The sequence below is a fragment of the Panthera leo genome, chromosome A1, assembly GCF_018350215.1.
Source record: "Panthera leo isolate Ple1 chromosome A1, P.leo_Ple1_pat1.1, whole genome shotgun sequence".
Taxonomy (NCBI): domain Eukaryota; kingdom Metazoa; phylum Chordata; class Mammalia; order Carnivora; family Felidae; genus Panthera; species Panthera leo.
The window spans coordinates 82,066,369-82,079,176 of record NC_056679.1 but is presented as its reverse complement, the minus strand read 5'-3'; the positions used below and the strand labels follow the sequence as shown (position 1 = coordinate 82,079,176).

Below are 12,808 nucleotides of genomic sequence, written 5' to 3'. Positions count from 1 at the left end.
TAGAAAATCACCTAATTTTAGCATCACTTATTCATCAGCTAGTTCCCCTGCTGACAGTGCTCACTAATTACCAGGCTAATGTCCATTTGGGAGACAGTCCTGTGGCACGCTGGGCCCCATCAGAGGGGCCAGTTTGTGAGGACAATTAAGACAAAACTCCTGTCTAGAGGCTGACCCTCCACTGGGGATTGCAGCCATACACAGGTTCATGCAGTCTGAGGCCTGTGCAACAGTGCATGTGTGCATGTAGAGGTCCTGGGGCAGTAGGAACAGGACCTTGTGGGGCAGGGTCAGGGGGCCCAGGTCTTTGTAAGTAAGCTATTCACTCAGGAGCTCAGACACACAACTTCTCCTCCCCAGAACCATCAACTCCTGTTCCTCCTCTCCATACACACTGTCTCCCCTTGGAAAAGCCCACCATCACCTTTGACATCCTGACTCCAGGCCTCCCCTGGGGCCCTCTGACAAGTCAGCCTGAGAGCCCTCCAGGGCCCTGGACTGCCCACCTCACCCACCCACCCCCATCTTCTGTGTACACCCTGGCCTGCTCCTGCTGGGAACACCCGACCCTCCCTGGGCTCAGGACCTCTGCACCTCCTGTCCCCACTGCCCTTAGGATCTCTGTACTTCCTGTCCCCACTGCCCTAGGATCTCTGCACTTCCTGTCCCCACTGCCCTAGGATCTCTGCACTTCCTTTCCCCGCTGCCCCAGGACCTCTGCACCTGCCCCAGGACCTCTGCACTTACTGGTCCTTCTGCCTGGAACTCCTCATCTGCTTCCTCCTTCAGCTTTATTGTTTCTTAGTCACCTTTCTGACCTCAGCCGGGATGTTTATTTAGAAGTTTGACTCCTGACCCTTCCTCCAACCCCCCCGCCCCAACACATACACACAGCCCCTGAACTTTGTGTTATTTTTTATCCTTGCTGGCTGGAAGTTCATGCAGATAGAAACTCTGTTTGGGGCACACTGTGTCCCCAGAATATAGGACAGTGCCTGGTATGCAGGGATGTTTGTCGAATGAATAATAAGAAAGGTAGTGGAGGCTCTAAGAACACTCACAGAGGAAGCAACACCTACCTGGAAGAAGAGCCCCCGGGTGGTCAGGTGGGGTGGGGCAAACACAATAGCACAAGCGGAGGTCCTAAGGCTGGTGTGGGGGTGGGGACAGGAAGGCGGGCAGGGTAAGCTCAGACACACCTTGAGCAGAAGCCTGCCACAGCTTAAAGGTCAGGAGACCTGGGGCACCTGGTGGCCCAGCCAGTTGAGCATCCAACTTCGGCTCAGGTCATGATCTCACAGTTTGTAAGGTCGAGCCCCACATTAGGCTCTCTGCTCTCAGCATAGAGAGAGCCCCGTTTATGTAATGGTCACAGTCAACTTCAGGAGGTCCCCTAGGGGATAAGCAGTTCTACTTCTTTGCTTCTTGGAGGGAGCCCCCTGAGACACCAGGAAAAGAAGTGTCTTGGCCGGGCTGACCAGCAGTGACCCAGCCTCCTGAATCACCCAGGGGGAAGGCTGTGGCTTGTGACTCCATCATGTTCAAGGGCAACAGAAAGCCCTTTGTGCCCACCATGGCCCCTGGGCTTGTCCAGGCCTCTGGGTGGGCTCTACCCTCCCTCCCTCCATGGCCCCTGGGCTGGTCTGCGTCAATAATAATGACCCTTGTGGCTTGGGCAGGATGTCTTGCCATGTGGCTTCTCTGAACAAGTTCACTGCCTCCTCAGATGTTCCAGGTCATCCAGCCGGAGCGAGCTCTGTACATCCAGGCCAACAACTGTGTGGAGGCCAAGGCCTGGATCGACATCCTCACCAAAGTGAGCCAGCGCAACAAGAAGCGCCTCACCGTCTACCACCCCTCCGCCTACCTGAACGGCCACTGGCTCTGCTGCAGGGCCTCATCGGACACAGCTCCTGGCTGTTCCCCCTGCACCGGGTAGGTCTGTGCCTCTCCGGCCCCTGGGACCCTCCCGCTGATGCCGGCAGCCCGGGTCCCACGGGCCAGCCGCGAAGGCCCTGGGCTTCATGCAGGATGAAAATCAAACGTGAACCAGCAGGAAGTGAAAACGCAGTTTGTTGACCAGAGAGAAAGACGGACAGAGCGCCCAGGAGATTGAGGAAAAGAGCAGGAGTCTCCTCTTCGCTTGGGGCCTGGCATTTTTATTGACGATTGTGGTCTGGTGCACATGTCCCCTCAGGGTCCAGGAACTGGTCAGTGCAAGGACAGGGTCCAGGTGTCATAAGTCACTTATTCCCTCAAGCCAGGGTCTTGGCATCAAGGTGTTTGGAGTCAGTGGTCTTAGAGAACATTTACAACAACCCCAGTGGGTCTCTCCTTAGCTGTCACCTGTTGTGCTGGAAGACTCCAAAGACAGCATTACTTCCCAGTCCCTCACAAGGAGGACGTATGCTATGCGTGTTACAAGGCAGGTGTAGAGTGGGGCAGACGCACAGGCCCTAGCAAGAATAGAAGCTGGAAAAGGAGCAAAGGGAAAAAATGGCTATATTTTCACAGAGTCCCACAGAGTCCCCTGTCTCACAGCCACGCAGTGTGGCCAAGCACAGTTGTCCAGCTTGTGCACTGTACAGGGAAGTTTGGCCAAGGGGCTGCATTGGGGGGCAGATCCAGCTGCCGCCTAGCTGCACACATGTAGCTGAATCTCCTAGGCTGTTCTTGCAATTGTTGAGGAGTCCACGCAGGACACTGCATCCTCACGAGGGCTCTGTCGACTGTTGACTCTCCTCCTGTCTCTGCCCGGGGTCCTAGTGATCCTTGGGGGTGGGTGGCAGTGAAGGAAGGGGTTCCATGCTGAGGGGAAACTCCCAGGGGCAGGGTGCTGTCGGGCTTCCGCTAAGAAGAGACTGGGCGTTTCCCACCACCTGCTCACACCCGCTTTGGTTTGTGCACCTGTCATCTGCACACCCCCCTGTTTTGGAAACCAGATCAGCCCTTATCTCCCGGGCCTCCTGAGGGTCCTGAGAGGCTCCCCTCTGCCAGCTCTGGAAGAAGGCCTGGGTGCCCCATGTGACTCGTCTGTTGTGGTTGTGGGTATGAGGAATACCCCCAAAGCTCACGGAGGTGGGAATGGGAGGATCCGGTTCACAGATGAAGAAGCTGAGTCCCGGGAAAATCCCTGCCAGGTCCCCCCCAGGAGAGGCTGAGCACTGTGTCTGGGGAATGGGAAACTGCCACGCCCGAGGCAGGAGCTGGGGCCACCGCAGGCAGGCTCAGGGAGGAGCAGGGACATGGCCTGGCCCCTCCTGGGGCAGCAGACCGACCCTTCAGGGCATGTGGCCCAAGTGCAACATCAGGGCGGTGGGGGCGGGGGGGGGGGAGGGGGCGGCTTTTTATTCCAGATCATTTCTTTCCATGGCAAAACAAGCTTGTTGGCTTGCTGTCACAGCAGCTCTTAGGCCTCTGGTCCTCTGGGCTGTGCGTGGTCATTTCTCAGTGCTCCTGAACTATTCTGCAGCCCCATCAGGGAGGAGCTCGGGGTAGGGTCACTCCGTCATCTTCAGCGTCTTTAAAAACAGAAATGTTACAGTTCACATCGTTCTTTCTGTTCTTGTCTTGCTGTGTTCGGCCAGTGGCCTCCCAGCAAACATCCAGCTGGACATCGATGGGGACCGAGAGACAGAGCGTATCTACTCCCTCTTCAACTTGTACATGAGCAAGCTAGAGAAAATGCAAGGTGAGGCAACACATGGTCTGGGGTGTTGTCTTACATGGTTGCAGGTGGCTCTGGGTCCCGGTGACAGTGACACCTGGAGCTTTCTGCAGAGATGATGGGTGCTCTGGGCCTCTGTGGTCCACGTGCAGTGTTCCCCGTGGCCCGTGTGCTACCGTTCACAGCACCAAGGGGAAGCACTTTCTGCAGTTTGGGCAGCTCTGTGGCAGAATTACTTTAACAACAGATTCTGTAGATAATTTCAAAATGGAATTTCGTTTGCAATCTCCAAACTGCCAAATTCTTGAGAAGATCCTACGTGTAATAACCTTCCATACCCCCCGACACCAGATTGCAGAGGGCCGTGTGCATGTGCGTGTTGGAAGCTCCAGCTGTAATATTTTGCAGCTAGATTATCCTGCACGTGTAACTGCCGTAATGTCCCACAGAGAGTAGCAGTGCGGGTGGGGCAGATTAGGTGACCCCTGACTGGTTGGGGCTGTCGTTCAGGAGAGGCCTACACGAGAAGAGCCCACTGGGAGGCAGATGAGCTGCATTGTCCCCAAGTGGGGTTTGGTCGTTCTCAGAGCCACATTCAGGGATTCTGGGAAGGGGCCCTTCAGCCCACTTCGAATGCGAAGTAAAGCTCGTGGACCTGGAATTAGGCCTGTTAGATAGTTTCCCTTTTCCTTCTCCTGCTCTAATCCAGCGGCGTCTGTGGTGGCCTCAGCCTGGACCATACTGAGTCCTGGTCTGGTACACGTGGTGAGCTTCCTGTCTGTGAGCTCAGTCCCCTCTGGCAGCCTCAGATCACACTCCACACCCAGCTCTGGGCACATGTGCGTGCACACACAGCCACACACACACACACACGTGCGCACACACATGCACATGTAAGACAACCGTGTCTACACACTAGAACACAAGCTCGCGTGCAGATGTGCATGGACAACAGCATGTGTACGCACATGCACACAACTGTGCACGTGTGCATAGTCACCTACCCCAGTGGCACACACGGCACCTGGATCCAAGGTTCCCAGAGGCCGTGCAGAAGTGGCCGCGGGGCTACACCAGGCCTCACTGGAGCCAAGGGATGGCAGCTCCTTCCCAGCTCTCCAAGAAGAATGACCAGAACAGAGGAGGGTAGGGTCAAGGAGTTACAGAGGTTGAAGCCACCGTGTGAGGTTCCTGAAGGAGGCTGACTAAGCCTTGCGTGATCAGCCACCTTCCAGGCCTCTGTACACGCACAGCCTCCCTCTTGCTTCCAGCATCACACCATTGCAAGCCCCTGTGCCTTTGCCCCTGATGCCACCCCCACCCCCTTAGTCTGACTGATACCTACTTGTCTTGAGTCTCCCGCTGTGGGAAGCTTTTCCTAACCCTGTGTTTATGTCTCATTGCCGTGATAATCAGCTTTGATCTGCTCACCCTCAATGTACTCGACCCTTTAAGACCAGAAGCAGGTCGTATTTACCCCAGTGCCTGATATCGAGGAGGAACTGAATACCTGTTTTCTGGATGAATGGATGGACAGGCATACATGATAGGTGGATGGATGATGGGTGGATGGATGGATGATGGATGGATAGTTGGATGATGGATGGATGGATAGATAGGTGGGTGAAGGATGGATGGATGGATAGATGGTAGGTGGATGGATGATGGATGGATAGATGGATAGATGATAGGTGGGTAAATGATGGATGGATGGATGGATGGATGGATGGATGATAGATGAATGGGTGTTGGATGGGTGAATGATGGATGGATAGATGGTGAATACCTGTTTTCTGGATGATGGATGGATGGGTGTTGGATGGGTGAATGATGGATGCATAGATGGATGATGGATGGATGGATAGATGGATGGATAGATGATAGGTAGGTGAATGATGGGTGGGTAGATGGTAGATGGATTGATAGATGATAGGTGGGTGAATGATGGATGGATGGATGATGGATGGATGATGGTTGGATGGGTGAATGATGGATGGATAGATGGATGGTAGATGGACAGTAATGGAAAGAGGTCTTGCACATTCAGCCTCCCTCCCAGTATAGGAATCATCTGGTTAGGTGTTCATAGAGCATCACCATGATTGGACACCTTACACTTCACCTAGGCATTGTAGCATTGACTCACTTCTCAGTCTTCAGGCCTCTGCCTGGAGTCTCAGTGCTTCTTTGAGGCAGATTGTTGTCAGAGCAACCTAATCATCTTGAGATACTCCCTTTATATTAGTCAAACTGTCTTCTTGAGCACTGGGACCATGGGGCTTATTTCCATCTGATGTCGTCAGTCCTTGCCTCTTGGGCAGAGCAGCCTTTTGGCCCTCGGAGGAAGCTGTGTTACAGTTGCCTGTGCGAGAGGTTTGACCTCTGCCCCCGTCATGTGGCATGGACTCACCTGGCCACACTCCTTTGGGCACCCCTGGTTCTTTAACCCTGCCCCTGATGTCTGCCAACCACAAAACCCAGTGCATCAGGCAGGGAAGGGTTAGCGCGGGGCCTGGTGGGGTCCTGGTTGAAGAGCCATCGCAGGGCTTGGGCCACTGGACAGAGAATAGTACAGATGAGGTTTTCAAGGTGACAGCAGGTCACTGCTCTTGTGGTGCATCCTGGGATAGCAGCCGGCTTCTTCCTCTGCAGAGTAGGCACGAGTGCCCCTCCTGCCCCTCCATCAGGGTGTTGGGAAGATTAAGCAGGAGGACTCACAAAGCCTCAAGCCCACACTTCACCTGCCTGTCGTCGGGCCTCAGGCCTCCTCCTGGGTCTGGCCTCTCAGCCGCTGCCAGCCCTGGCCCATGTGGGCCACAGTCCTCAGTGCCCTGCGTTGGGTTTGTCCGGGATTCCCAGGCCTCCATCCAGAGACGAGCCCTGATGTCCTCTTCCGTGGAACAGGGTGGAGACGGTGCTGTCCCGCCTGGGTTAATCCGGGGTCCGATGAAACAACCCCTGTGAGGCAGTTAGCACAGGTGTGAGGTGAGCCTGGCCCCGGCCGCCCGTGTCCTTCCCCCAGCCACCGCCGCTGCCTTCCTCCCTCTGCTCCAGGGCCCCACAGGATGCAGGTAGCTACAGATCCTTGCATTCTGAAGGTGTCTGCCTGACTCCACCAGCATCACCCTGGCAGTGGGAGTCTTTGTTTCTGGTTGCCTTCTGATCACAGACATGTGCTTATTCAGGGGCTGTCCTCTTTGACCTGTCCATGCCGGCTGTGACCCTCTTCTGTGTTCCTCTGTCTTTATAACAGCCACAGTTCACACATACTGCCAGGCCCCAGGCAGGGGCCTCTTGGAACACCGGTGCCCCCATTTCCCAGAGGGGTTTGCTGAGGCTCGGACTTAAGTAAACTGCTCAAGGCCAAGTCACTACCACAAGTGGAGGCTTTGGGGAGGGGATCCAGCTAGTCTGGCTCTGGAGACCATAACCTCACGTTTTACATAAAAAGGGAAAGGCTGAACTCACACTCCACACCCTGGGCATCCACCAGGCTCTCCCCCCATTTTCCTCACATGTTTACAGTTACTTATCTTCTTCACGTCAGATTCTCTTTTCCTTTGAAACTTTAAATCTTCCCAATTTTCCTTTCTACAAACTTGTGATTTCTCAGTAAGAATTAGGGGATCTTTCCTGACTTGGAAGTAAAGACAGTAAAGTGTACATAAGAGCTTCTGTGATAATGAGACAGCAGTACAGACGGGTGAGGGGTCCGCAGATCCAGGCTCATCTAGGCCAGATGCTATACAGATGGCATGTCTTCCAACCTGGCTCTGTGGCCCTGGAATGTAGGGCCCAGCTTAGGTGACTGGGGACAGGTTTGAGGGGGTGGGCCCAGCTCAGGTGACTGAGGACAGGTTTGGGGGGGGCCGGCCCAGCTTAGGTGATTGGGTGCTTCCTGTGGATGCCTGAAGGCCACAGCATGGTCTTCAGCAGGAGTGAGGTGATCTGATGAGAAAGTCACCTGTCTAGCAGGTGGGGGTGACAGAGGTCCTAGGAAGCTGCTAACACAGACTGGTTGAGAAGTGACGCCTGTGAGGATGGCTTCTCATGTGCCCACGTGTCCAGCCATGGGGTATGCACGTAAATGCTGGGTCACCGAAGTGAGTGAAGCCCAGGAACCCCCTTTCTAAGATGGGGCTTTCCTTGAGGTCACCTCCCCAAACTGACCCCAGGTGACCCCATAGGCCCTTGCGCCAGCCTGGCCGATCGTCCAGAAGCATACATCTGCCAGCTCTGGTTTGCTGAACGGTGGGGCATGGACAGATGCGGGTTGCCCCGGAGATGAGCTGGTCAGAAACAGGCATCAGCCTCTGCTTCTTCGTGTGTGTGTGGGGGGGGGGGGATGGTCAGCCCTTACCTGGCAGGCTGCCCCATAGAGGTCCCACCTGACCTTCTGGCCTCTCCCAACGCTGCAGAGGCCTGTGGCAGCAGATCTGTGTACGACGGCCCCGAGCAGGAGGAGTACTCCACGTTCATCATCGACGACCCCCAGGAGACCTACAAGACTCTGAAGCAGGTTATCACTGGGGTGGGGGCCCTGGAGCAGGAGCACGCCCAGTACCGAAGGGACAAGTTCAAAAAGACCAAGTATGGGAGCCAGTGAGTACTGGGCATCTGGATGGCAGGGGCAGGGGAAGTGGCTGAGAGGAGCTTGCTGGGATGAGGCCCGACCTGAAGCCACCTACCTGTATGCAGCCATGACCACTGAGGCAGGCTTCCCGTCTCAGAGCGGCCTTACTGCACTCTCCAGGGTGTGCTGGACAGTGTCCTGGGGACAGCACCAGCCTACCCCAGTGCCTCCCAGACCCCCTGCCCCCCACACCTTCCTCCCTCCAAACCCTCAGCCTCCAGCCCCTCCTGTCCCCTGGACCTTCCTGTCCCCCAGACCCTCCTGACCCTCCTGTCCCCCAGACCCTCCAGACCCTCCTGCCCCCTGGACCTTCCTGTCCCCCAGGCCCTCCTGACCCTCCTGCCCCCCAGACCTCCTGACCCTCCTGCCCCCTGGACCTTCCTGTCCCCCAGAGCCTCCAACTCTCCTGTCCCCCAGACCCTCCTGCCCCCAGGGCCTTCCTGTCCCCCAGACCTCCTGTCCCCCATAGCCCCCTCCCTCCAGCCCCCCAGACCCTCCTGTCCCCCAGACCTTCCTTTCCCCCAGACCCTCCTGACCCTCCTGCCCCCCAGGCCCTCCTGTCCCCTGGACACTCCTGACCCTCCTGTCCCCTGGACCCTCCTGACCCTCCTGCCCTCCAGCCCCCTAGACCTTCCTACGCCCCAGACTTTCCTGTTCCCCAGACCCCCTGCCCCCCACACCCTCCTCCCTCCTCCCTCCAGACCCTCCTGCCCCCAGACCCTCCTGCCCCCCAAACCTCCTGACCCTCCTGCCCCCCAGACCCTCTGGACCCTCCTGCCCCCAGACCCTCCAGACCCTCCTGATCTCTTGACCCCCAGAGCCTCCTGCCCCCCAGACCTCCTGACCCCCAGACTCCCAGACCCTCCTGCTTCCCAACCCACTTGCTTCCGAAATTAGATTTCCGGGGCCAGAAGTTCCACACATTTTGTCTCCAGGTTACACCTACGCTTCTACAGGTGATTTCTGGCTTTTTTTGTTTTGTTTTGTTTTTTTGCGTGTCTGTATTTTTCATTTTATTACAGTGAATATGTAGCACATAGAAAAAACAGTATTAAAACATGCAGATGGACAATTGACAATGGGGGCTGTGCCTCACTCCCTCCTCTCCTCCATCTCCCCTTTGCAGGGAGCACCCCATCGGAGACAAGAGCTTCCAGAACTACGTCAGGCAGCAATCTGAGACCTCCACCCATTCCATTTGAAGCCTGCAGGCTGTCCTGGCCGGGATGGCCCTGTGCTGCCCCAGGAGAGCCGCGGTCTCCGGGAAGGAGGGGACAGAGGAAAGACGAGAGGCCGCAGCCAGCAGGGAAAGGGACCCACACGTCTTCAGCTCACACAGATGGCACGCACCGGGCTCAGGGGACCGCGGGGACTCTGCCTGTGGTGGCTGTGCATTTTGCTCACCCTGCTGGCCGGCGCCCCATAGCACTGCTTGCGTCTGTGTGCTTTTGCCTTTGTGGGGCTCTGTGTGCCCGCACCCCTGGAGCCCTCCGGCACTCTTCCTTAACATCCTGCTTCCACAAGACGGGATGCTAGTGGCGTGATTTGTTTCCCGTGAGCCTGCCTCCTGGTGGTGTTCTTCCTGGCTGGAGGGCCCGCTTTGTGGCTTCGTGGTGCTTAACCGCACGAAGTCACAATTTGAGGATGCTCCTGATGTTTTGGAGGTACAGGGTCCTGCAGAGAGCACCTGGGCGGGGTTTCCAGTCTACCCTCCCAGACGCTGGAGTCCCGTCCCGTGGGCCGCAGAGGCCAGTCCGTGGCCTACAGATGCTGCCGGAGCCAGCGGCAGGCTGAGCGTGCCCCTTCAAGCAAAAGCTGTGGTTGTTTTGCCGTCTGTGGGGCTTCAAAGTAGAATCCACACTGGCTGCCCCTTGTGGGAGTTTGGGGAAGGTTTTTAAGATAAGAAATGTACATTATTTTCAAGCTGGTTTTCTTAATGTTTTTAAAGGACTGCTTCTAATGAGCTCTTTGATATCAAGTACCTCAAACATGTAAACCTGTGCTCATGAAAGGGGAGGGCGCCACGGCGGAGCGACAGCGGGCCCGCAGTGCACCCCCCAGATGCCAGTCCCAGGCCCTCCGCAGTCCCCAGGGGAAGTGAGGATGTCCTGAGCTTGAGCCGGGACACCCCCCACCCCCACCCCAGGCCCCAGCAGCAGCAATTTGCTGTGTCTCTGAAGCTCCTAGAAGCTGCCAGGCAGTGGAGGGGCATCTCTTAGGGGTCGGGGCCCCTGATGAGGAGCAGTTAGCCCTCGACACTTGGAAAGCACTGTCTGACACGTAGACCTTGTGCCCGTATCTGCCCTTCTTTGCAAATACTGTCCTTCAGACTCTGACTGATGGCAGATAGTAGCATTACTTGTCACAAAAATGGTGGAGGAAAATGTTGCAAAAACTTTGGGACACACAGCTATGAGGCTGCACAGAACTGCAATTTTTAACATGGATTTGTAACTTAATGTTTCTGTTTATAAGATACTAATGATTTGCAATGTATTTTACTGGCCAATTAAAACAGACCTTTTATTCTTTCTGAGGACTGGCTTGGTCTCCCAGGCGCTGATAACAGCGCGTGGGAGCTGGGGGTGTGTGGTCGAGCCTTGTGTCATTCTGTGATGGTGGGTGACATCCCTGTGATAGGTGAGGTGCAGCTGTGGGCCTTTAGATCAAGCTGGAAACTGCATGCTCTCCAGGATGGAGACATGTGGGTCAGCACGGCGACTGCCATGGCCTGTGTCCTGCTGGGAACCTGCAGAGCGGTTGGAGACAGGCATCCAGCCCCAGGAGGGGAAGGTGGGCTCTGTCCTGTGCCACAGTCTCTGAGACTCAGTGGGCCTCGTGCTCCAGGACCGGACACAGGCCAGCATCTAAGGTAGGGGCAGGTGCCTCCGGGAGGCGGAAGGTGCTGAGGACCCAGTCCCACCTGGGTGGGTGGAGGAGGGGAGGCTGCATTGCATTTGGGGGAGACCCTGCCTGCAGGGCAAGAGCAGACCTTCTCTTTTCCCTGGTCCTTTCTTCTTTCTATTCGGTTTTCACTCAGCTGCTGTTTTAGTTCCAGCCTGAGTCGGCTGTTATGAAAGAAGCCAATGGTCTGGCTCTGGGGACACCCGGTGGGGGGGTGGGGGGTCAGCCCTTCCCTGGGGCATGGACTTGGGGAGTGAAGTGCCATTACTGCTTCCCTCTGGCCCCTCCTGGTGGCTCAGTGTGGTGGGGTGGTGCCAGGGGTCTGAGGGGTGCAGAGAGGAGCGCCTGCCCATGAGGCCGCCGGGTCGGAGGCTGCCAGCATCAGTCAGGACGGACACGAGCAGCCACGGCAGGGCCACGACAGGGCCACAGGGCGGCTCCTGGCTGATTCAGACACATGTGGGACCCAGGGAACCAGGAGGGCGGAAAGGAGGAAAGCCTGGGGAGCACGGGAACCAGAAGGTCCTCTCCCAGGACCCCTAGTGACAGGTCACAGTGGCTTTCAGGAGGGGCCTCAATCTTGCTCTTCCTCCAGATAACCTAAGCGACCCACCATCCTGGCTTTTGTCCCTTGGCCTCTCCAAGACTAGCCCTCTGCACTCGGGAATCTAGGCCCCACACCAGCACCTGCACCGGCCCCTCGGCTGGGTGACCTGAGCCCTCCTGTCAGCGGAGATGCTCTGAAGAGTTTCGGACGGGGTAGAAGTGCGTGTGGAGCCAGGGAGTACCATTTGCCCCATTCTGAATATTTATGATCAACTGGTTGCTCAGGGGAAGCACATACTGTGATTTGTCCCCGTGGCCTTGGAAGTTTGCAGATAAGCATGTGCTGGGATGACACCAGATGTCCTCTGTCAAGCTGTGTTATGGGCTGAATTGTGTCCACCCCCCACCCCCCCCAAAAAACTCATAGCACCAGCACTTCACACTGTGACTGTATTTGGAGATTGGATCTTCATTTAAAGGGGTAATTAAGGTTATATGAAGTCACGAGGGTGGGCCCTAATCCCGTATGATTAGGACACAGCCAACAGACACATGAAAAGATGCTCAACATCACTCATCATCGGGGAAATACAAATCAAAACCACCATGAGATACCACCTCACCCGTCAGAATGGCTAACCACTCAGGCAACAACAGATGTTGGTGAGGATGCAGAGAGAAAGGATCTCTTTTGCACTGTTGGTGGGAATGCAAACTGGTGCATCCACTCTGGAAAACAGTGTGGAGGGTCCTCAAAAAATTAAAAATAAAACTATCATACAACCCAGCAATTGCACTATTTACCCAAAGAGTTGAAAAATACTCAAAGGGACGCACACACTCTGATGGTTACATTATCTATAATAGCAAAGATGGGGATGCAGCCCAAGTGTCTGTCACAGATGAATGGATACATATGTGTCTGTATAGGACGGAGTATTGGCCATAGAAAGATGCACCATATGTGATGGCATGGGTGGGCCTACAGTGTATTATGCTCAGTGAAATAAGTCAGAGAAAGACAAATACCATATGATTTCATTCATAAGTGGAATCTA

The 12,808-nt window shown here is 55.8% G+C and overlaps 1 protein-coding gene across 3 annotated transcripts in view; it reads left to right on the top strand.

Moving 5' to 3' along the window:
- Positions 1-10,833, top strand: part of RASA3 (RAS p21 protein activator 3) — a 119,297-nt gene extending 108,464 nt beyond the window's left edge. For all 3 annotated transcript variants that reach the window (XM_042930903.1, XM_042930908.1, XM_042930917.1), the window contains 4 exons: positions 1,727-1,935; positions 3,588-3,691; positions 8,086-8,269; positions 9,427-10,833. In XM_042930903.1, the coding sequence (XP_042786837.1) occupies positions 1,727-1,935; positions 3,588-3,691; positions 8,086-8,269; positions 9,427-9,502 (573 nt within the window). In that variant the 3' untranslated portion in view covers positions 9,503-10,833. The remainder of the gene's footprint in view (positions 1-1,726; positions 1,936-3,587; positions 3,692-8,085; positions 8,270-9,426) is intronic.
- The last annotated feature ends 1,975 nt before the right edge of the window (positions 10,834-12,808 follow it).